Below are 24,736 nucleotides of genomic sequence, written 5' to 3'. Positions count from 1 at the left end.
CATGTCAGGTAGAGCAACGGGTTTAGAGGTAAACCTGCGGTGAATACAGTGAACCGTTTCCATTGAAGGTTTTTTTTTTTCTCTCTCTTTGGCCCCATTTTACCTAATTAAGAAATTTGGCAAGTCCAACCAATGATATGCTGATCCTAGGTCAGCAGTTCAAACTACCCCACCTTAACTTACTTATTTATTCAGCTTTTGAAGGTTTAGTTTCTAAAGCGAAAGTCATTACAAGAAGACGTTTGGCACACACCCTTATTTATGCAATTTTAAGCTCACAACAGTCAATCTCTCCATACTGTATTTTAGATTGTAGATTTTTATTATTTTTTTTGTTGCTTGTGATCTAACTCATTTTTATTAACTCCTGTATGCTGGACACCACCTTTAAGATTGTGATTGTGATTTCCCTGTTGGTGCTGACAGTGAGCACAGTTAGAAAATCACATCACATCACTTTACAGTGCAGCAGACAGTAGACTTGACCTAAAGGTATAAATTGGGGTTTATTCTGTTACTAATGGAAAACATTCATTTATAATCTTGTTCATAAATCATTAGTTTTATAGCTTTAAAGGACAGCACCAGTAGAGAGTTTTGTGAATGTTTTTGGACAGCAGAACATACATTTCATCTATTGTTATTTAACTTTCCTGCCTTCTGGTGTGAATCTTTTTTAATTTTTTTTTTTTAAACACAGATCTGGTTTGCATTCGTCAATGGCTTCTCTGGACAGATTCTCTTTGAACGCTGGTGTATCGGCTTGTATAACGTGGTGAGTGTTGGGAATATTTATTCTCTGAAGAGACCACTTTGCACCTCCACCCGATCCCCTCTTTGACACCAAACAGTTTAGCTCTGGTACCCCAGAAGTGATTCTTTTTTTGCCAGAGTGTGGCATTTACATCCTGAAATATTTCTTTGTTATTTATGACCAGATGTCAATTCTATACTCCCTCTGTGCCCCAAGCTATGCACTGAATGTGAAAGAATAACAGCTTTACTCGCGCCACAGAGGGTAGTTATTTAGAGTGGCCACGTTTGAATGATAAAAAGAATAGGAAGAGTGGAGCGGCAAGTGAGCTGATTTTGGGAATCCCACAGGGCATAATAACAGGACCACTCCTAATGAGCTCATATATCATATCTGTCATAAATTAAGCAGAGGGAAAAAAGTGTGCTTATTAACTCTACAATAAAACTCCAACTTAGCTCCATTCAAAATTTGAAATATTCTTCAAATATGGAAACAATTTGCAGCATGAACTGTCAGTTGACGAGGACAGCTCAACAGTGCTGCCTCTTTAATCAGTTATATAATAAACCGCCATTCCATATTACCAGCGGTGTAATATGGAAAGTTTTTTTTTCTTAAAGACTTGGGGAATTCTTTTGGTTGTGTGGGAGTCTGTTGGAGGCAGTGGTCTGAATCCACCCTTCAATAGAGAAGTCCTTTAGGGCTTGGCTGTGAATAAGAAAGAGAACCCATTGGAGCATGTCCTGTGTCCTGCCAGTCCAGCTCCAACTCCCGCTCCAGATGGGCCTGCAGGGAGTGCACACCAACTGGCCACTGAGCCCTCTCAGCTACACACAATACCAGCGCTTCTCTCTAAGCAGCTGCTACATGCAACATTACAACATCTCTAAGAAATTACACTTAAGCCAGACTTAAATACCTGCCTCCTGGTCCAGAACCTGGCAGATGTTTATTGGGAGATGGGTTTTGCATATGAACGGACTGAAAGTGTGACCAATCAAAACAAACCCCAAAAGGGTTCAAGGTCAGTGGTCCTCAATAATCAGACTTAAGTGTAGCGCAATTGGAGAACAGACTGAAGCAAATTAAAGCATATGGAGGTATTGGGAATGATCATAATAGGCATCTGTGATTAGTTAAAAACAGACATGAGATTTACAGCAGAAATGCACCAATCAGAACTTTGTGCAATGACCTGAATTGCAAAAAGTTATAAAAAACAGCATTGAGGATATTTTTTTAAAAATAAAATTTTGACATTAGGAGCAGAGGCAGTTTCGTGCCACATGTGTGAGCAATCACGATACATCAAACATCAAATTATTAATTTGTTGTTTTTGTCTTTTTAACATTTTATATCAGATGTTTCATCACTTTAGTTAATATTCTATGTTGGTGTAGCTGAAACTTGATATTTGTGTGTGTGTGTTGCTTTTTTCTTTATGTAGCTCTTTACTGCCTTACCCCCTCTTACTTTGGGAATATTTGAGCGCTCCTGCAGGAAAGAAAATATGCTAAAATACCCAGAGCTCTACAAAACCTCCCAGAATGCAATGGGCTTCAACACCAAGGTAAGACAAAACTCTAACAAATTATTTGCTTGTGAATGTTTATAGAATTTGCATTATTTCTTATGTCCATCATTCTTTTCCCCACTGTTTCACAACCTGCCTACTTGATAGGAAATGACCAGATCTCCCCAGATATCGGAGGATGTTTATTTGTAATATTCTTTGAAACAAAACTTATGCTGAGAAAAAAAATACACATTTCATTTGCCAAGGTTGAAAACAAATGTTCTGTTACACACATTCAAAGGCCAAACGTTCCTGATTTTAAAACCAGCTGTCATCACATTAATGAAAGGCGATGTTTCTGTTGTTGCTCTGAAGGATTTATCGCCTCTCTCAGTGACCTGGCAGCTGTAGCTCGTGGATCTCCACTCAGTGTCTGGTTTGGCGAGGCTTGACCTATTCTGTCTGGTTGTGGGCGGCATGGGGGGGCCTGTCCGTTAGCGTTCCCCTGCTGGGTAATAAAGTTGTCTCCTCTTTTCTTCATGCCCAGCCACAGACTGCTGGACCTTCCTCACAGGCGTGGTGACCTGGTTAGCTGCACATGGAGGTGGATTAAAAGGAGGATTGGCCATGGTGGTCTGGGGCAGGGAAGGTCAGATGAGTTTTGGGATGGAACTGAAAGGGAGAGCAAGGAAGAAAATTGGGAGCATGTTGTCATTATATAACAAGGATTTGTTGCGGAAAATTAAGCAATTTGTTTAAGGAAAAGAGTCGTGTGTTTGGAGGCCAGGCCTATCAGATCACATTTAAACCAGACAGGAGCGAACAATATGCATCAGTTTCTGTCTAAAACTCCTCTTTCTTTGGAAGGACTAAAGTAAATTATTTAATTAGTCATTTATAAACATTTTAATCATATTTTAGCTGTTTTCTTGTCAAATTTGTTTATTTAACCCTTTAGTATGGCCAGGAATTGTTATATAAATATGTTCCTATGATGGAAATTTGTTAATCTGCTTATTGTTTATTCATTTATAAAAACTATTACATTTTAGTTAATTGAATTCATTTTTTGAGGTATCACATTATATATATTGTTTTAGATTTTGACTATTCTGATTTTTTTTAATGTATTTACCATTTAAGTTTTGATCAAATTTTATTCTATTTAGTTTGAGTTTTTAAATTAAATTTTATTTTTTCATTTTTCAAAGTTTTAAATTCTATGTATGGATTTTTATTTTATGTTTACTCATGCATTTAAAGAAATCTAAACTGTTAACAACATAAACAGTATATGTTACAGTAAAAAATGACATGGGTCAATAAAGCCCGCTTTAAAGAATCAGTTTGTGACCATCTTGAATGAAAGCACACATGCTGAATACAACACTGGGCAGAGCTACATTACCACACAGCTAAAGGGTTTTTCGTATGAATCCTGCTCTCAGATGGATTTTCACTTGATTAAACCTTTTGGGATGTTTCATGAAGTTTTCTTATGCCAGAAAAGAATCCCAGAAGTATTCCTCTTGATACTTTGAGGCAAACGAACCTAAATTTTGTTTGGGCCACATTTTCCAAGACCCATAAATGATGACTCGGTCAGGTCAGCAAGTTGTTTTTGCTGGCTTGTCCACTCTCTTCCAGAGATATTTTCCTTGCAGCTGGCCCGAGGCGAGAAAATCCATCAGGAATTTGGCCCCTCCGAAACCTGTCTTTCTGCGGGCCCCGGCTCTTTTGTACACAACAGATACTGTCTCTGTGAATTAAAGCTGTTTGTGTTGAGGGGTGAGCAGGGAGAGGTTCACCCTGGGGGTTTCAAGTTTGTCACTCATTTACTTTTAAGGACATAGTAGGTTCTCATGCAAACTATTAAATCACTTTGCAGCCCTAATAACCACTGCAGTTTAGCAACAACTAACACCTCGTTTACAGAGCTTTTCTTTCTCTCTTGCCTCCTTACCTCATTTGTTCATAAAGAAACGGAAAAGAGAAGGCTGCTCTGGAAATATTTGGCTCCATATTAATTACTGCCTTTCATGTGTTTTGCTTTTTTTGGCCATTAAGGCATCCACAAAGGGCCAGATTTTCCCAAGACAGAGCAGCCATTCATTCAGAGTGGATCCTAACCAACTCAAAGAGAAAACAAGAGCAAAGAGATACCCAGGTGGATTGATGGCTTAAAGGAAAGGATCCCACTGTGACAAATGATTATGAGAATTTATTGATTTCATTAGCAATCATTATTGTAGACGGAAACCTGGAGGCTCGTCTTCCCTCCTGCAGTGACAATGATAGGATAACTGAGGAGGAAACTGATGGAGAGCTGAGCCTGTCAGTGGGAGGCTAATTGAGTAAAACGTGTGATTGTAACATTAGTGATAATTTAATACGCGTTTCAGCGAGGAGCCAGGGGAATGGGGGGGTTTGCTTTTGGCCACCCTCGCTCTGTGGATTGGGTTTTGTGTACACAGTGGGAGCGCGAGCTAATCCAGGGTGGGGGTAGCTGTCATGAGACTTTGTTTGGCTGGCGGGAAGGTGATGAGGTTGTGCCACTGAGGTCACAGTATATTAACAAAGATCATATTAAGTGTTAGGACATTAAATATTTCCAGAAAACCATAAAATATTCACTTTTCAGAAAGACATAAAAATGTCATGTTAAGTTTTCAAGACATATTTGCAATTTTTTTTATGCTTTCTACTGTTCTTTTAGTAAGAGATAATTGATTAAAACATAAATGTATGTTTATTTTCACCTTGCAAGAATAATACTTGTCGAACTTCTTCACATGCAAAAACTTAAGTTGCTTTTGTTTTCATTTGGCTTTTTGTACTACAACATCATAAGGTACCGTAATGCACAATTCTGACTTGGAAGGACATTGAGAAATAGTTAAATTAAAAAGAATGAAAATCAGAGAAGTTTGGCATGCATTTCTACATGCATGTGTAATAGAATCACCTTTCACTCACATTTCACTGTCATTGCTGTAAGCCTTTGTGACTTACAGAAAGCCAATGTTTCTATTAGCTTTGTGCATCGTGAAGCTAAAATTGTTCCCTGTTGTTTCTTTAAAAAATAATTCCAACTCAGTTTGGATGTAGAGTTGCAAGTCTTGCCAAAAATTCTTATCTATATTTAAGTCAAAGCCATTCCAACATACGGCATTAAAACATCTAACTATGCTTTGATTTAAAACTGTTCCATTGTAGCTCTGGCTGTGTGTTCCTTGGTGTTCATGAACATCTATGTTCTCTTATTTTCCCATACAAAATAAGGGAACTCGACAGAGCTTCTGTAGTTACACTGAGACTAAATTACACACACTCTGTTTACTAGTTAGGCAACTACTTTTATCTAAATACATGGGTGTGCAAAACCTTTCAAATTTTATTTGCCATTATGTGTTATCCTGATTTGTCCTGTGTCATAAAATTCTATAAGATATGGCAGTAAAAGTGGAAGTTTTAAAGGGGATAAAGACAGGCACTGCACCTTCTTTGCCATTGCACTTGAAGGTTAAGCTAACAGCTAGCATCCATAAGAATAAATCAACGACATGGTATTTTCTGAAATTGCTATTATGTTTGGTTTTAGAAATCGCTGTACTTATACCAGATTAACTAAAAACGTTTCACCTTTTTCGTTCTTGGTACATGTTTAACGCAGGAAAATCAAGTTTGGCACATGACCTCCTGTCTCTATCTCCTGTGTGAACCTACTAAAACAAAGACAATTGTTTAAAGTTTCATAGAGTATCATCCAAATGTCTGTGTTTGATATTGGAGTTGCTATAAAATGATAGAAAATGATAAGTTAAGGTGCCAAGAAAGTTTTCTGACAGGTGAGACAGTAACTGCTTAGAAATGTTTACCAGAACCTCAGTTGAAAAATCTTAAAACAGTTTCTCTAATTTCTAAGCTGGAGCAATTTTCATGTCTCAGAACCAATTTTGTGAGGAGTGGGAAAGAGGGCACAAGTGAAGAGATTTTTTTTTCTTCTTCTTTTTGGCCTCACAGATTTCACGGCTGTTTCATGCTACATGGCCCATTAGTGTTTTGTTTGGCCGAGTGGCTGCATTAATATAAATTTTAAAACAAGGTGGTTTTGGAGTGGGTGTATTGGTTTAGCCAACTCTTCCAAGGTGTATACGTCTGCACAGACGGTGTTCCATACCTCGATTTTCCAGGCTCTTGATAATTACCCAGAAAACAGTTTAATCTCTGTCCAGCCTGTCGGACTCTGTGTGTTTCTAGACTGATTTGTTTTACTTATTTAAACTCTCCTGTAATGTATTGCTACTCTGGTTTAAATTCTCTTATGAATGAGCTCAGATCTAACAACATTAAATGAGTGGAAACCTTTCCTCTGCACCTCTTTGTATAATGTTGTTTAATGTTCTTTGAGCCAGTGCAAGTATTTTAATTTTACTATTTTTAAGGTCAGTTCCTTTGTGCTAATTGGTTGTAATGGGAGAAAATGATTAAAACCCGAACATTGATGTCATCCACTTGCTTTTCACTGCTAATACATATCCCGCGTAGCCTCGCTCTCCCCCCATAACATTCGGAGGATATACAACGTGTCTGTCAGCGGGGTGGCCATTCACTGAGGAGGCCCCGACAAAACCGCCACTTAGCCCAGTGCTGGGATGGCACAAAGGGCTCAGGTCAGGGGTCACCTGGAGCTCCCCACACCCTTTTCACATGCTTTTTTTCTCCCTTTTCTCTCACTCTTTCTGTTTCTCACTCAACGTCCCCTCCACCCTTCACCCTCCCTCCTTCCTCCTCCTCCTCCACTCCTCTTGCCTCTGTTTTGCAGGTCTTCTGGGCCCATTGTCTGAACGGCCTCTTCCACTCCGTCATCCTCTTCTGGTTCCCCCTGAAAGCCTTCCAGCATGGTTAGTGGCTCCCAGCGACTCCTCCGTGGCTCTCAATGGACTGGATGAAAAGAGAAAACAGTCAAGCTCACATACTTTGTCTTAATTACTTCTCTCTCTGGCCGTTCCAGTCATGAATTGCAAACATGTGGCATCTTTGGTCTGAGGGACATGCAGCAACAAGCATGTGTTCATATTTGCATCACTAAGCGAAAGCTGGTAGCTTTTCTGTGCAGTCGTAGACAAAAACCTATCACACTGATCAATTTATGCAGGAAACTAACATTTTATGTCGGTTGAACAAATATCTTTAGTTGGATTTTGTAAAAAAACTTTAAAAGTGTGCATTTTAAAACTGAATTTTTTTGTGTGTACAAAGAAAATGACTATCCTTAAGCCTTTAAGTCTTGGCTGACCAGAGCTGAGGACCACACAAGCTTGGGCCTGCTTTCCATACAAAGGCGCCAAGCAGCCTCACTCTGACTGACAGGCTGTCAGCACAGGGCATGTTACCAGCCGGAAGTAAAGAGAACCTCTGCTGCTTTTTCCACTGGCAGTCACATAGCATTGATATTTTAACTTTTCTACATCCCAAACTCACTTGTGTTTTGTAGCAGTCTTATCAGTGTGACTCTGTATTTTTTTTTTTATCTTATTTGGAGATACAGGTCACATATAATAACTAAATGACTATCTTGCCTTAGAAGCCAGCCTTTTAAATCTGATTTAGTAATGAGTGACCAGGAAAGTTTGATGTTTCACCACTATGAAGGCATGTAGGCTATTGTTCAACCTAATGGACTGTAATGTAAATCGCATTTCCACAAAGTTGAAAATACAGAATTATTATTTGATCCTCAAAGTTTAATGAGGAAATGAGCTTAGGGTTCCACCATACAGTTTCCAGGTAGTGTTTACTAAGAACTACTGTATGTCTGCATAATGTCCCCACCACTAAATACACATCCTGTGTCGACATAAACGGCAGGAAAATCCATCATACCGCCCAAATATGTTATGTGTGTGCAGAATTTTCATTCCTTGCAGTTGAAATAAAAAAAACTGCAGTCCTTTATGATCACAAAATTACACACATTTAATTGCAATGATGATTGCAGTTAAATATATCGTGTTGCTCTACTTGCCACCTGTCTTTGTTTTGCCGTCTGCTGTAAGATTTGTGTCTCTAATAACTAAACATACTGTGAGAACAATTACTTTTTCTCCTGAGTTAGTTTAGCTTTATTTATCTATTTAACCGTAGAAATGTTGTGTTACCACTGGAAAACACCAGCTCACTGTCTTTTATCTGCTTTCTTTTTTTATGTTTCCTATCGTGCAGTTTATATAAATCAGAAACTGCATTTGCTAAATTTTCCACAGAATCCACAAATGGCCTATCTGACGCTTTTGATATGAGTGTTGCCAGAACTGGTCAGATCAGGAATCGGTTGATCAGGATAGTTAAGCATTCATTAAGTCCCCCCTATTTGAAACGGCATAGATAAATTAAGCTCATGATATCGAGATATCAGTTTGCAGAGATAGAGTTGAATAATACTAACAGCGTAGTTAAAATGTCTCTCTGTCCTGGAGACAATAAATATTCAGGTGAGGATTTACTGGATGAGACATTAAGTGAGGTAATGACATAGAACTGAGATGGCTCTATGGTTGTGGAAAGCCAAATGAGTTTGTTTTTTAGAACCAGTTAACTGACACCAGCACCAGCTCTTACTGGGGCTTTTAAAAGGACATGTAGTGTATGTGGAGTTTGAAACCCTGAGAAGAAATGTGATGTTCCTGAAAGCTTCTCTTGTCTCGACTTCTTTCACAGATACAGTGCTTGGGAGCGGAAAAACTCCAGACTATCTCCTCTTAGGAAATATGGTCTACACAGTAAGTGCATCAGTCTTTTTGACTCAAAGTTTTCTGTCCTGTGACGATAATAAACATCACATACATTTTGTTGTCTTTGTTTTTGTTTTTTATCATTAGCATAATACTTATAATGGGAGTGGCTGTTAATTAGCTCTGGGTTAATTGGACCCCATTTAGTCAACCTACATGTTTCTGTACATTTCACCTCCTTTCATTTTGGTTTATACTTGAACCAGTCCATATCAGTTTATTTATTTATTTATTTGTAGTTGAGTATTTCTAGTATTCATTTGCATGTATATTTCCTCCTGATAATACTGTGTCACAGTCACACCATCACACTATTCAGTATGTCAATTTATTGTGGAAGAATAAAAATGTGGATTTGGTCAAAATAAGTTAAAATGTTCAATATGTTTGTTTTTTTCTGCTCCTTAACAGTTTGTCGTCATCACAGTCTGTCTTAAAGCTGGTCTGGAAACTTCATCCTGGACTATGGTAGGTCAAAGGCTCTCTCGCTGTTTATATCACCTCAGGTACCTATGACAGATTTTACATGCACCTCACTTATCCTAAAGTCTCTTTACAGTTTGTTCTTTGTGGGCTTGTAACTGTAACCAGTGAAATGACTGGAAATTCACTCTGAGTGCACTTTCTAAGAACTCTTACACACTGAAGAAAAAAAAAACAGAAACATTACTGTATTTTTTTATAAGCAAGTCAGAGAAACTCAACTGCAGTAAATAATTCCTGCATTGAAGACAAAGTCTAATTATTTGACCGTGTTCCCGTTTTTCTCACAGTTCAGTCACATTGCCATCTGGGGAAGCATCGGCCTGTGGGTTGTGTTTTTCATCATCTACTCCTCCCTGTGGCCCATCATTACCCTGGCACCCGACATGTCCGGACAGGTAAACATGCAAATCCACACGCTGTGTTCATCTGAGCCGCGCAGATGCCAAGCACCTTCTGTTTCATTTCCCATAGAAGAACGCTGGTGGGAAAGTTCTGAGTAAAACCGAGCCCCGATCTTTAGAAACAGAGCCAGAGGGGTGCAACTTCTGGCTTGTGTTGCATAATGACTTAATTGAGCCAATTAGCAGACTGTTTGTGTTACATTTCTTTCCTTCAGCTCCGAGTAGCCACAGGTGATGCTGGAGTAGTGAAACAGTGTGCTAGCTAAGCTAAGAAACTGATGTCCTAAAAACAAAAATCTACAATCACCACAACAAAAAAAGTTTAAGTAGATCTTTTGAGTTCACCCAACACAATAATCATTAAAGATTTAGTCTTCCCTTACAAGCTATGATTTACATGTGAATGTAGCTAATTCTCTGACTCACCCCTGGTGTTTAATGGGAAGCTAATAAACATTTGACATTTCCCAGTGCATTCTGGGAGAGGGGTACTGGGGCGTCCTTTCATCAGAGAACAAGAACTCAGGAGGAGGTTATTTTAGGAAAAAAAGGCTGGTATTCCACAGTCTGTAGCAGAGGAAAACAACCGCCTGCTGTGAAAATACATCATGGTTTCAGTAAGTTTTCCTGTGGGAATAAACCTTTAACATTTTTTCTGAAGATTTTTGCCTTGATAATCCTGGATCATGAAGGCACAATCTTGCTTTTAATCATTCATACTTTTTCATTACTTGGTCATTTGTTTAGGAGGCAAAGAGAAGGTTTTTGAAGAAAATAGAGAAAGCAGTTTTACTGCAGCAACAAGGCAATTTAAAGTGTTTTGCATGATTAGAAGGTAAATTAAACGAGCAAAAAAGAAAAAAGCATACGGAAAACAAAGATGTGTAAAAGTATGATATTTTTGTTATTAATTTTGGATGTAGGAAAATGGGTTTTAGCCTAGATTTAAAGGAGTCTGTTATTTCAGCAGTTTTGCAGTTTTCTGAAAGTTTGTTCCAAATTATTAGAAGAAATTACAATCTTCATTGTAGGTGGGTCTTACTTCAGCAGCTGCTGTTCGTTTCACCCCATACAGCTGATATCATCCTTCTAATCTGCAGTGATTCTGGTGAGCAAAGACAAATAGCATTTTTCTACAATATAAAAGTTTTTCCTAAGAAAAACGTTTCAACAAAGCCTGGTTATATACAGGCTTTGTACATGTCCAAAGTGTATCCAATTTTTCTGGGATACACTGGGCATCTGGCCCAGGGCATCTGACTGTGCATCTGGCCCAGTGTATCATCCATCCTTTCAGTCAGTCATTGTTCATCCATTTCTCCATATATATCCATCCATCTGTCCATCCTTCCTTTCATTATCCAGTGATCTGTTAGTTAACACATTAATCTGTTCTTTTTGTTTGCTTGTTCCTTTCTCTTTTTAGCTGCAATTTGAAGGCAAATAATTGATAATGAAGTCATATATTTATAGTTCAAGAGTTGGCAGAGAAGAACTAAGAAATTTTGAAGTTTAAGCCTGTAAAACTTTTCATGTAAAAATGTGAGGTAATTCTGTGAAGAACTCCAGTTTCATATCAAATATGTTCTTTTTTCAGCAGAAAGATTGATTGACAGATACAGTCTTTGTAGAGTATTGCTTCATTAGTTTTTAGGCTTTTTTTTGGTTGTTGTTGAATTTCAACCTGTCACACCCCTTTCACACACATACACCCCTCCCCACCCCCACGCCTACACTAACATTAGGCATGCAAACTTTACCCCATCTTCTGTCTGAGTCCTGCTGCTTTCATCCATGCCCCACAGCAGTTGACTGAAGATTGTAATAGTGTCCTGTGGGCAGATGGTAACTCTATGCCCAGAACTAACTGGGGGATACCACTATATCATCAAACAATGACATATCCCTGTGAAAATTGAGAGGACATCAGAGACGTGAGCTTTAGTTTCCTTTTAGCCTCTGAGGAGCAGAAACACACCGACCGCATACTTCACCAGAACCTCCGCAGTGTTTACATGAATCTTCTTTGCCCTCTGTTCTGTCTGTTTTCCTTTTCCCTCCTGAAACTTCTTCCTTTTTCTCTTATTTGCTCCTCTTCACCTCCGCTGATTGAACTAGGACCTCAGGGCGAACTGTATAACAGACACCAGAACTCATTCTCCTCCCGTTTTTTCTTTCTCACACGGCCCTCAACAAGAGATGCTAAGCAGCGCTCTGATCCTCGCAGTCGCATTAATCAGCTTTAGGCAAAACATACTTTGGACAGCGAGCAGGACAGGTGCAGGATCCATTCATGATGCGCATCACTTGGGCTACTGGACTGGCTCCATCTCACCGTGTCTTCTCCTGACAAGTGTCTGACAGAGGGATGAAGGGATAAACATCTCTGATCATTATGTCCAGGCAGGGCAAAATGCTTCACCGAGAAGCTTGGACTCTAGAGACGTCTGACCTGCTGTCTGCTACAATGACGGATATCAATACATATGTTTCTAATACAAGTCTTCCGTCTTTCTCCTTGCACATAATTTTGCCATTTATCAACGCTGTAGCAAAATACCTTTCACACTAGACTAAAGTATTTCTTTAGCTGATGAATTGTACAGTCCGTTAGTAGGAGAAGGATTTTCGTTGGAAGCAATCATGGTACTCAGAATTGATTTATACATGCAATCTCTTCTGCAAATTGACAATAATAAAGACCTAAATTTCATTATAGACCATAAAATATTACATAATTGTGAAGTGGAGAGGGGAAAATTTGTATTTTTCTTTCTGATAATAGTTCCAGAAGTGTGTCATGGATTTGTATTCAGCCTAATTTTCTCTGAAACACCTAAAAAAATCATATGAATGTTCTGAGAAGCTCTGAGGTTTGTTTGAGAGTTTTGGTGAACAAACGTCATCATCATGGAAATCAAGAAACACCGCAAACAGGTCAGAGATAAAGTGGTGAAATTTAAAGGAGATTTAGGCTTTAAAACAGTTTCCCAAACTGAGCATTTTACAATGCACTTGATGTGGTCACAAACCCATAGCCACTATGAACAAGAAGAAAGCAAAGACAACAGCTTTCTAGTTTTTGGGTTCACACAGACTAAAGACGTACCATCCTCCAGTCTGCCTAATCAAAGAAATACTTTGATGAGTCGACTGAAGATAAAAAGGTGGTGCATACAACTTTGTATATAAAGACCTGAATGCATTTGGACAGTAGCATGAGGACCATGACACTAAGAGATCTCCCTCAGGTGAATGTTGAATTCTTTGAGTTGCAAGCCACGCCTCACCTCCCTATAGTTTCAGTTATGATGAGTAGCATCAACTATAGTGAAGTAAAGTTAACCATTCAGTGTGCTACAAATAAAACTAAGGTTACTTTTTCAACAATCTGAAGCTGCTTCTAAAAGCCCAGCTTTGGCATACATTTTTCATAAAGAGAGGTGCTAGGAATTTGCATGTTTGATTTATTTAGTTAATTGTTTTTCAAAGTGCATCAACATTTTTGGTTTTATTTACATTTCCTTCTCATATCTCCATATTTATCCTTTTATTTAAGTTTACTTGGAGAAGTTTGAATCTTGCTTTAGACAGGTTATCCATCTTGTGTCCCTTTTGGGTTTTCTGTTAAGTGTTTATTGGTGTGTGCAAGATAACTGGAAGACCATTTGAGGAAAGCTCGAGAGAAAGCTGCCAAGATTTCCCAGATCAGCAAAACAGCCTTCACACTGATGAATGCAGTTGTCTGTCATGTATAAGAGTTGTGAATGCAAATGCGATAAATTTCCCCTTTTTGTCAATTTTTCTTGGAGCAGGCTGAGCAATTCTTCACAAATACAATTTCTAACCAGCCGACAGACGAGGAGCGATGACATGTTTGATTAATCGCGGACTCTCTTTGCAAAGGCTGTTCAAAGACTGGTGGCATGTTTTTGTGTGTAATGTTAGACGTTGAGAAATCTCTTTCTTATTTGTTCAGACTAAAATGGCCCTATTTAAATCCTTTCATCACCAGTGGACTTTCCCCTCATGCTGTTTTAAAAGGTTTTATCTTCTCTCTCAATACTCCTGATTATGTGACTTTATAGCTGTTTATTTTACATTTTCTTTTCCCTGACTAATGATTGATAAACACCACAACACAAAGTTAGTGGAGCAATCTGGGTGAGGTAAATACACCACATATTTATATTCAGCCACAGAGTGTTTAAATTGAGTGTTTTATGACTGCTTTTGTAAAACCAAAAAGACAAAAGCAATTTCAGATGAGGAAAAACATTCCTACCTAAAACGGCTAAGATTACCCACAGGCGTTCCCCATCAGGTGCACATAATTAGAACATCAATACTCAGCATTTTGAAAGACCTCTGCCATGTTTAAACCTCAAAGTTAGTTTGGTGGTTTCCTGATTGTTGATGTGATAGTGCACACCGTGATGAGATGAAAAGAGATGCCTGAGGCGACTAGAAAGAAGATGGTAGTAGCTAATGAGTTTGCGAAGAGACTTAAAGAGGTCTTAAAAGAATTTGAAATCAGCCGTTCTTCTGTAAGGAAGAGTCTATATTCTGCAATTTAAGGACATTCAAAACTATTGCTATCATTTGGCCTTTCAGGCAAATTCACACTGTAAGCAGATCACAAGATGTTTCCTAAAACCCTAAAATCTCTTTAGGTGCTATAGGTGTCTTATAAGAATGACATTCTTATTGGACCTTGCTTGTCCACTCTCTCTCATTTCTAAATCTTTATGTTTTGGTTTTATCAAAATCAGTGATGGTGAAAATTAGATCCCTGCTTTGTTTACTTTGTTTGTCCTTTGTTAAATACACCTGCAGAGTCAATTTTCAGATTAGTCCAGGTTCACAAATGCTCTCAATTTAATTTGAAGACATTGATAACCAATTAAACTTAGCTGTGATTAGTTGAATATACCTTTTTTAATTACCTACTAAAGGAAGTAATGTTAAATAGAGATTAATTCTGAATTTTTGTGCTTTATTTTTTCAATCAAAAACTTCTGTTAAGCTCGTAAAGACTGCATTTGACCAATTAAACTTTTTTGGCCACTGATTCACATTTTTATTGTTATGCATCCAATCCATCTGTGTGCTGTTCACTGTTTTGGACAATGAGCCTCCAACATGTGTCCAGTGTGTGGGTGGGAGTGTGTGTGAGGAGGAGCTTTGAACTCAGTGTGTCTGTGACTTTCTACAGCCATGAGAGGGTGGGACGAAGGAGGTTGTCAAAACACCCCACTCCCTGCTAGAGGACACTACTGTCTGTCTGGCCAGACAAGTTTATTAGTTTGTCCTAAAAATACAGCTCAGCTCCAAGGACCTCCTGCCCCTCTAGCACCCAGGGGCCCCCATGATATGAGACATACTTGCAAGCATCGCCACTGCTGGACCCGCTCAAAGCCATGGAGCCTTACCAGATGCCTGCGGACAAACATTTGTTGTTTGTAACTGCTCCGATTTGTTTGGATTTTGAAACTGACGTCAAAATGAAAAATACCCTCTATTAGCTCGACTTTCTTACTTGCAGTTTAGGTTTCTGAGTTGTATACATTTATGAATTAGACTTTGTTACCTAATTAACTTTATGTCTGATGTATAAAGCTTATGTATACATAATTTGTAGCTGAATCACACGGTTGCATAAATAAATACAGGTCGTAGATTGAACTGGTGAACAACATAATTTATTTTTCATTCTGCTTTGCTATGATTTGCCAAGTATACACTCTGGTTTATTTTGAAAAGGGCTCTGTAGACAGTTTAAGCACCCCCTTGAAAATGTTTAATAAGCTTAATAAAAATTTTAATAATTAAACTCACTCAAACCATAAAAATAGTAATCAAAACGCATTGGTAAATGTCCCCATTGGGGCTGCACAATTTCAAAACCGTTGTGAAAATATCTTGTGCTTCAACGCAATTTTCCCTCACGTTTTTAGCCTCTGGGTGTCACAGAAAAACCTTTATTCATCCCTGTAGGAGAAAGTAATTTTTTTTTTTCCTGCCATTTCGGGAGGCTTCCTCTCCTTTGGTTTTATGTCAGATATCAAAGTCAGTTTGCAAACAGATTAGGTAATTTAGGCTAACCTGAGTGCTTTGATAGTTTTGACACCGATCCATGCGTGTGCATCCCACGGGTCGCGCTGTCACATTTCAGGAAAGGTACTGTCAAGGGGCCGCGGCAGTTTAAACAAGTGGGATATTACAATGCAAGGAACACGAGTCGTAACTCAGACGTGTTATGATGGATAGTTTCAGTACAGTGGGCCAAAGAAAACAGGACAATCTTGAAGTTTTGTACCCCCACCATAGCGGTTCGCAACCTCACTGAAGCTAAAACTAATAAGTCATAAAGTAAATATATGTTACTTGGAGTTCTTAAATGATAAACTACTTTATTACTAAAGACTTGGGCGACCCTAGGGAGCTGTTTGAGAGGCGATTAGATCTGGAAACAAGGGTGGGAAATTCCATTATGGCATTTTTCAAAAGTTCTACCTGCTGACCTTTTCCGTATTTTTTTTCACTTTATAACCACAATTGTTGATGTATTTCATTGGGACTTTATGTGCTAAACCAACACAAAGTAGAGAAGTGGAGGGAAAATGACACATGATTTTCATTATTTTAGAACAAATAAGAGTGTAAACTGTGATGTTCATTTATATTTAGTTCACAGAGTTAATACTTTGCAGAACTTTATTTTGGCATCAGTTCCAGTTTAAGTCTTGACTTAAACTGTACAAGGATGTACAAACCTTGTACAACCCCCAACCAGGTTTGTACATCTGAATCTTTACCTATTAATTTTTAAAAAATCAATAGACATTGATTCGCCAGGTATTATTTTCCTTTCACTTCACAATTATACTTCACATTTAAAGCCCAATAACATGCACTGAAGTTTGAGACAAACTGACAAATATAAAAATAAATGGTTTAAATATATTTAGAAGGCTCTATAATTGTTTATGCCAGAAAATATTTAAGAAATTAGAATGTTTTTTGATGGGAGCAGCCGAAGGCAAATGTACACTTGTAAATGGAAAATAAACAATTAGAAGCTGAGTTATCTTTGACTAAATGAATTTATGCTGCTTTGACAGAAACTCTCCACACAACGGATTGCATAGCTGTTTTTCTTTGAAAAAGATTCAACTATCTTAATATGCCACAGGTACTTCCTCCTCCCACAGGGGCACAGCGGTGAAGGGGCTCCAAACAAAAACAAAACAATGGATCCTTCAGTCATGGTTGATCAACCTGCCTTGAGCAAGTTATCTGAACCTATAGTCTCCATTTGAGCACAAAACAGTTTGTTTTGGGCTGTTGGTTGTGTGATATTGCAGAGGATAGGGATTGTTGTTCCGGTTTTTCAGGTGTTTCTCCTCTTTAACATCTCCCAGCTGTTGAACTCTGCATTATCCGTAGTGACCTGAGATTAAATGTGTGTGTGCGTGTGTGTGTTTGTTCCCTGCAGGCGAGAATGATGTTCAGCTCAGGGGTCTTCTGGATGGGCCTGTTCTTCATCCCGGTCACTTCGTTGATCTTTGACGTAACCTACAAAGTGTGAGTTTTCTCTCCGCTCTCTCTCTCACATGCTCGCAGTTCAGGAAATTCCTCCAGTATCTCTCCTATCGCCAGCAGAAATTTAAGATTAAATTTGGAAGTTTTCTTTTTCAACAAACTTCCAAGGAACTCTGGTGTTTCCGTTTTGTGAATTCTCAGCAGGAGATGTCGGGTCGACATCATCCATCAGCAGATTCACTGCGTCTGGAGCAATTTGCCAACATAAAAGCTTCATGTTCCTTTTCTACATTTTATATCATCAGTCTCCAAACACCTCGTTGTGGTAAACTATGTTCAGCACGCTGTTTACTGCATGTTTGATGTACAGTGTGAAGAAAGCGTGTTTCAAGACCCTGGTGGATGAGGTGCAGGAGCTGGAGGCTTTATCAAAAGACCCTGGAGCAGTAGTGCAAGGAAAGAGGTACAGCTACACACCAGTCCACTATTCCTGTGTGTTCACTGTTTAATCCCGATCTGCGAGGTTTTAGTGACATCATCGGGCGTATCTACAGAAGATTACTGAACATTTTAAATATGAGCCTGATTTTTCATTTTCATTCTCAGAACACCTCCTGTTCTCTTAAACAATCAGGTCGTTTCAAATAAAAAAAAAATACTTTTTTGCACCCGTTTTCTCGAGGTGCAACTCTACATACATATCAAAGTTCAAAACATATTTCAGTGGTACAGTAGCAAAAAGGAATAAATGTTGAGTTTCTTTTTACTTTATTAGATAAATTTACAGTTAAAAATCTGAAATTTTCACATAGTTTGAGTTGCACAGGTTCTTCAACAACCATATTTTAAATTAACAATATTTGGGCAAAAAAGTAATCCTACCTTGTTTGACCTAAAATATCTTAAAAGAAAGGGATATAAACATTTTAAAGTACTTAAATCTTTACTCATAAAAAGCTGCATCTAAAGAAGTTTTTTCTCATCATTTGTTGAATTTCATTTGTGTCATATTAGGGTGTGATTTCTCTCCTGACCTTTTCACGACCACACTATTTAAAGTTTAGCTGCTGTTCTCGCCTTTTTGACAAAATATGAATCATTTTTTCCAACGTCGATTAGGAGGAAGAATCATCTTTTTGTCACGAAAATGTCACGAACACTCACAGCTACTCTGCCAGCAACCAGTCCTTTGTGGAGGAAAGAAATCTCAAAATTGTTGCTAAATTGCAGGAGTCTGACTGTAATATCAGTAATCATGCCATAATGGTGGTTTTCGCCCATGTTTTTTTTTTTTTCTTTCCCATAAAAATACAAAACGTCGGATTGTTGAGCAAAAGCTCTTCGGCTAATTAAAGCCATACAGTGCTGTAGTGTTTTAGCCGAGGCAGGTCTCCTCTGCTGTTTGGGGTCTGAGGTCTGCTGCACACATCAATGTGCAGCACATCAGTGTGAGATCTCCTGCAGGCTGAAAGTGATCCTCCTGACTGGCTGCTGTCCAAGAGCCAACAGGAGCACACACACGCAACAAATACACATACAAACACATGAATGACTCTCTTCAGACACACATGCACGCACACGCCGATATGTCCTGTCCCACACATGTACATGAATTCCTCCTGGCTGCCCCGCTGTTTCCCATCCTTCCCCACGCTCTCGTTTGGCCCTTCCTCTAGCCTCTCCACAGTTTAGTCTCCATGCTTGATGTTTGAACCAGCAGGTAGAGCGGCTGGCAGGTCGAGGCACTCTGGAGGTTGATGTATGGGTCATTAAGTCTGGCCGTGATGCTCTGCAGGCAGCCAACACTCTCAATGTTTCTGTGTGTGCAGTTTGACGGAGAGGGCCCAGCTCCTGAAGAACGTCTTCAAGAAGAGCACAGTTGGTCTGTACCGCTCCGAGTCCATGCAGCAGAACCTGCTCCGTAAGTTGCTCACACATCCTTCTTCTCTCTCTGGTTTCTTTATGTTTTTTGTTCGGGAAGTGTCCGTAATTGTTTGGGAAAAATTGACAACATAACTCTATGAATTTTAAATGGATATTAAAACTGCAATGAGAAGCATGGAGTGGGAAAAAAAACTGCTAGAAACCTCTGGATCAGTTTTTCACCATTTATCAACGTTTTCTTTTTCTTTATTTTTTTTCTCATCATGTTTTCCTTTTTATTTACTTGTTCAAGGCAGATAAATTCATGAAGCAGCTATGTACAGATTAGGCATCCATTAATTCATTTTATCCGTAACTAATTTGCAGTAAAACGGCCTAAAATTACGTAAAATATTCCAGGTTATCAGTGTTCAGCTTTGGTCTTCTGTAAGACAGATTAACGCTCACCAACTTATGTTGTGCACAACTAATTATGTAGATGTTTGCTTCAATGCAAGTCATTCATTTTATTTTACAAAATTCATTCAAACTGTAAACGGTCAGCATTGCTAGCTGTAAAAATCAGTCTCAGCGACCCTGCCAACATTTTTTACACCTGTGATCTTCTAAAGGATAAAAAAAGAGCTAATTTAATTTGATAATTGTGAAACTTTGAAACATTTCACCAAAACTAAGCAACAGCTAACTTTTGAGTTTTCTTTGCTCAGTAACAACCTTCACACCAAACAGTGTTTTCATCAGCACCACCAGATTGTGGAAACAAAGTGGAAAACTTGTTAAACTTGTAATTTCTGGACTGGTTCTACCTGATGAATAGTTTTAATATTCTTCATTTGGTCTGTGTGAAAAGAATCCATCTTCACTCAGACAGAAGAGCTAAATGATTGATATATATTCATGTTGGCGACGTCAGACAGCATCATTAATGCTGTGTATCATCTTACAAGGCTTTCTCAGCCCTGTCTTGTCACACTGCTAACTGCTGATATATACAGTAATCAGCTCAAACTGTGTTCAATTCCCAGCAGGCTTAATAAGTTTGACAAAGGAAAAGCCAATGTTCCTTTTTTTGTTGTTTTTAATAATAATCTCAGATTATTAGATGTTGTTGAAACATTTCTTCTCTCAAACCAGGCAGATATCTGATCCCAGTTGAGCCTGAAATCAATCAGAATGAACCATTTCTATGTTTAATATTTAAAAGTCCAGGTTTAGCTGTCTTAACCATCCGATATCCTCTCAGGCATGGGTTTTATTTTCTGGTTTGTGTGTTTCTTTGTTCTTTTGTGTCTTTTGTCTGATCAGCTTGTTTTTTGTTTGTCCTTTAGGTGGGGATGAAATCATTGTTGTGTGATTCCTTTTTGATTCATTATTAACACCTCATCCCTATTTAAGTCTCAGCCCTCTGTAGCTCCCAGATAGACGCCTCTATCTCTCCTTGTAGCTTTATTTCTCGCTCCTTCCTTGCCGTGTGCCTCAGTGTGTCCTGAGATAAGCTCAGTAGAGCCAGATAATGATGAAATGTTGCGCTGTTATTCCCTCACATTGCACTCGACTCAGCGGGCTCCTTTGAACTGCCCTGCTGGCCGCCAGGCACTGAGCGAGTCATTTGACACTTGAAGGTGAGTCACGGGCCAAAGGTCAAGTGAGACCCTGTTAGGAGAGTGAAGGTGTAGATTATAGTGCAGCTTCACAGTACAGATATACCTTGTGGGTGGGGGGGATTGTGTGTTTTTCAGACTCATCACATTATTTCATTTAACAGAAATGTTTGTTTGAAATATTTATTAATTTATTCATTTGTATGTTCAGAAAACCAATACTACTTTCATCTCGCATTATTGTTGTACTCCTGACAAGAAAACAAAGAAAACTGAGCATTTGTCACTGCCAGAAATGTTTGTTTCTCCTCTGGTTAGAGAATTGCATTAAGAGTTAGAAAAAAATAACTGAGAGCAACTGTTGTTGTGTTTATTCTACCCTGTCCTTTAAAAATCTCCTTTAGGTCATCATTAGCATCATTAGGCTAAAAAAATAAAAATTGAAAACGTACAGGTACTCGCTAATCTAGAAACTCATTGAAAAGTTATTTTATTTAAGTTTTTAATTAAAAAATGGATCCTTTTGGACCTGTTATAGTCATATTTGCTGGAGCTGCACAACATATATTAAAATCATCATTTCAATATCAGTTTGTACAATAACTCAATTGCAGTGTACAATATTTAAGGCTAATATTTAAGGCTATTTTAAAAGACATATTTTTTGGGTGGGATTATGTCAATGCTTTGTAGACTTCTAATAGGTTAATTTACAATATTTCAGTTAATTTTAGGATTTTAGGGTAACACCTTAAACACACTGGTGCCTTGGCTGGCATTATGGAAGAAAAAAAACAAAAGAAGAGATTTGTGGACCTTAACATTTTCCAGATTCCTGAAGGTTCCACATTCATCAATAATACGGAACGTGGTTTTGGTGTGAAATCTGTGTCTCAGCTCAGTGATGAGAGTAGAAGGCCGTGTGAAGATGCTGGCTGAAGTTTCATCAAACTCATGCAGTTTTAAAGTCAAATAGTTTAAACTGCATGAAAAGAATCAGGTATTTAGTAAAGAATAATAATTTTGGTAAGTCTAAATTGCCTAAAACAGGAAAGGCTCAGTCTGATTTAATGTCCGATAGTGAGAGAGGGAAGAAGAGGTTTAGGGTTTTTAAACTGAATATGAAATGTGGTTTCAGCTTGGTGATCAAGATGCTAAACCTCACAATGAATGTTGTTGAAATATTCAACAGCAATGTCACAACATCATGGCAGCTCTAGTATTTCCCAGATACTTACTTTGGATTTTTGTTTATTTTGTGTCCTTGATGTTTTACGTTCTGTTTGGGGTTAATTTAACCATGTCGCTTTGTTTTCAGACGGCTACGCCTTTTCTCAAGATGAGAACGGAGTGGTGTCTCAGTCCGAGGTCATCAGAGCGTACGACACTACCAAACAGAGAAGCAACTAGAGGTGCGCCGTCGTCCTTCTTGTTCCCGGTCGGACCACCTGGAGCTATTGCTGCTATCTCTGTCGGGGTTATTTAATGGACAGAAAAGTGTTGGTGGGAGCGTAAACTTCCAGCACACAAAAGTAGCTACGGACAAATAGATGGACTGTGGAACAATGAAAAGTCCATGAAAATCGTGGACGTAAAAAAAAAGAAAAAAAAAGACAACAAAAACACCAGGACGGAAACAAACCATGTTCACTATCAGCTGTGTTTGTGTGTCCAGCAGAATTGATGAGCACTGTGCGTTTTTTGGCATTCTGTGGTCTGAAATTCTTCACTGTTCGCGCTCAGTTTTGTCCAAGCGAACCTCTCCTTCCTGTTGAATGACAGCTTTTTAGCACAGCCACAAAGCCTAAAATCATTCTATTAAACCACTCCTAATCACTGTTAGTACTGAGGTAAACACCACTGGAGAGGAGCTAGTTCAGAGGAATCGAACTTGTGAAAGATTGCCAAAGAGCAGTCGTGTATACAATCGTCCAAGTACTAGTGAATTCGGACTATTTTCTACCAAATGCAGGTAAATGTTCTCCAGACCACTTCAGAGCAAATGTTTGTAATGGTTTAGTTTGTTTTTGCACTTAAGTGAGCATCTCTTGTGTGATGCCTTACATCTGCTCATGCCTTCGTCCCCGTTTATTCTTTTACCTCGCATTAATTTAGGTTTTTAGTTGCAGCTTTTAAACATGTAGATGCCGTGCCTGGTTAATCCTTTGTAGAGCTTTTATTTTTTTTTTCTTTTAGAGCCGACAGTAGTCCCGTTTCCTCTTGTTTTTAACAGCCGGAGCTCGGCTCTTGACCTAGAATCGCATTCCACACATCACTCCTCTCTCAACAATCACAGCGGTGCCTACCTGAAACTTTTCCCTCTGAGAAGAAAAAGATTGCCAAGAATAATTTAGTGCTACTTGGAAGCTCTCTCCCTTTCTCTCTTTTTCACACACACACACACGCACACCCCTGACGACAACAGCACTGTCTGAACTCCAGAGTATTGCACTCCTGCAGTGTTTAAAACTACAGATCTGCTCCTGCAGATCTGTAGAGCTGAAGGCAAGCTCACAGTAGCGGTAGTGTTTCCCTAAAAATGGAGATTTTATCCCTTCAAACATAAGTGCCATTAGCTTAAGGGAGAGAAATATTAGCCAGGAAACTCCATGACGGTATCAAAACCACTTTCTCTCTGTAGTTCTTTGTGAATTTGTATTTTTATATTGGAGATCTATGACTTTTGCATTGATTGGCTTTGTTATGAATTGTCTATAGCTTTTCATTTTTGGCAAGATAGAATAGATCCGACGTGGAAACTGAGCTTTCTTAAATGTCTCGTAACAATTAATATGAATATTATTGTTCCGGCTTGTTTTATTTATATTTGACTGGTCAGTGTCTGTGTGATTGCTTTTTTTCTCCCTATGGGAGATCAGATTTCTGACTGTGTGTGTCACTTCATAGCCTGCATGTGCATGTGCTGTATGTGTGTGTGGATGGACTGCATGTGTGTGACTGGGAGTCCTGGTGTGTCTCTTTTATTATCTGCGTGTGTGGGGGAGGGTGTGTGTGTTGATGCTTGCTCCAGTTGTCCGTCTGCACGACTTCAGGTATAGTTCTAATTTATCTGTGTGTACTGCTGCATGGCCCGTACAGGGGAGTGTGTGTGATCAGGATGAGGGGTGTATGTATATGTGTTCAGCTTGCTTTTACACGAAGTGTTGCACAATGCACTCAATGTACCTTTCCAGTTGTTAATATCTGGTATGATATAGTTTATCATTTCTAAAGAGTGTATATGTTTGTAACTTGTTTTACTTCATACGATGTACCTCTGCTCTACAGGAATGTTTTCTTTTTGTGTTTTAAGTTTCAGATACTTTTCTTGCTTTTTGCTCATTAATAGCATTAAAAAAAAAAGACTTAATTGGTTGTCGGAAATTTCCAAGCAGCTGAATGTGGATGTTGTCGCCGTCGTCGTGGGAGACTTGGACTGTCGCTTTTTCTTTTCTGCAGAGAACATAAAACTTTGTCGTCTGTGAATGTTGTGGGCTGCATGAATGGATAACACAAACTGTTCTCCGACGTGTTAACTGTACTACTCTGAATCTCTCTGGAGTGTTGATCACTTTGCAAAAGTTGGAAAAAATGCACCTTTTAATAATTTCTTTTTAATGTCTGATTCTGTTCTCTTCTTTTGTTCAATGATTGTTCTGCATGTTGGGACTGCAAACCTAATAAGTGTTGTCTTTTACTGCCATGAAGGACTACTGAAATAAACTTTACAACCAGGAAGGAACAGTGTAAA

The 24,736-nt window shown here is 38.6% G+C and overlaps 1 protein-coding gene across 8 annotated transcripts in view; it reads left to right on the top strand.

Moving 5' to 3' along the window:
- Positions 1-24,736, top strand: part of atp8a1 (ATPase phospholipid transporting 8A1) — a 104,221-nt gene extending 79,485 nt beyond the window's left edge. For all 8 annotated transcript variants that reach the window (XM_023328990.1, XM_023328988.1, XM_005802072.3 and 5 more), the window contains 10 exons: positions 701-775; positions 2,206-2,328; positions 7,100-7,178; positions 8,995-9,056; positions 9,480-9,536; positions 9,842-9,949; positions 17,454-17,542; positions 17,871-17,963; positions 19,330-19,421; positions 22,304-24,736. In XM_023328990.1, the coding sequence (XP_023184758.1) occupies positions 701-775; positions 2,206-2,328; positions 7,100-7,178; positions 8,995-9,056; positions 9,480-9,536; positions 9,842-9,949; positions 17,454-17,542; positions 17,871-17,963; positions 19,330-19,421; positions 22,304-22,395 (870 nt within the window). In that variant the 3' untranslated portion in view covers positions 22,396-24,736. The remainder of the gene's footprint in view (positions 1-700; positions 776-2,205; positions 2,329-7,099; positions 7,179-8,994; positions 9,057-9,479; positions 9,537-9,841; positions 9,950-17,453; positions 17,543-17,870; positions 17,964-19,329; positions 19,422-22,303) is intronic.

This window comes from Xiphophorus maculatus, chromosome 23 (assembly GCF_002775205.1).
Source record: "Xiphophorus maculatus strain JP 163 A chromosome 23, X_maculatus-5.0-male, whole genome shotgun sequence".
Taxonomy (NCBI): Eukaryota; Metazoa; Chordata; class Actinopteri; order Cyprinodontiformes; family Poeciliidae; genus Xiphophorus; species Xiphophorus maculatus.
This window is presented reverse-complemented; position numbering and strand designations above follow the sequence as displayed.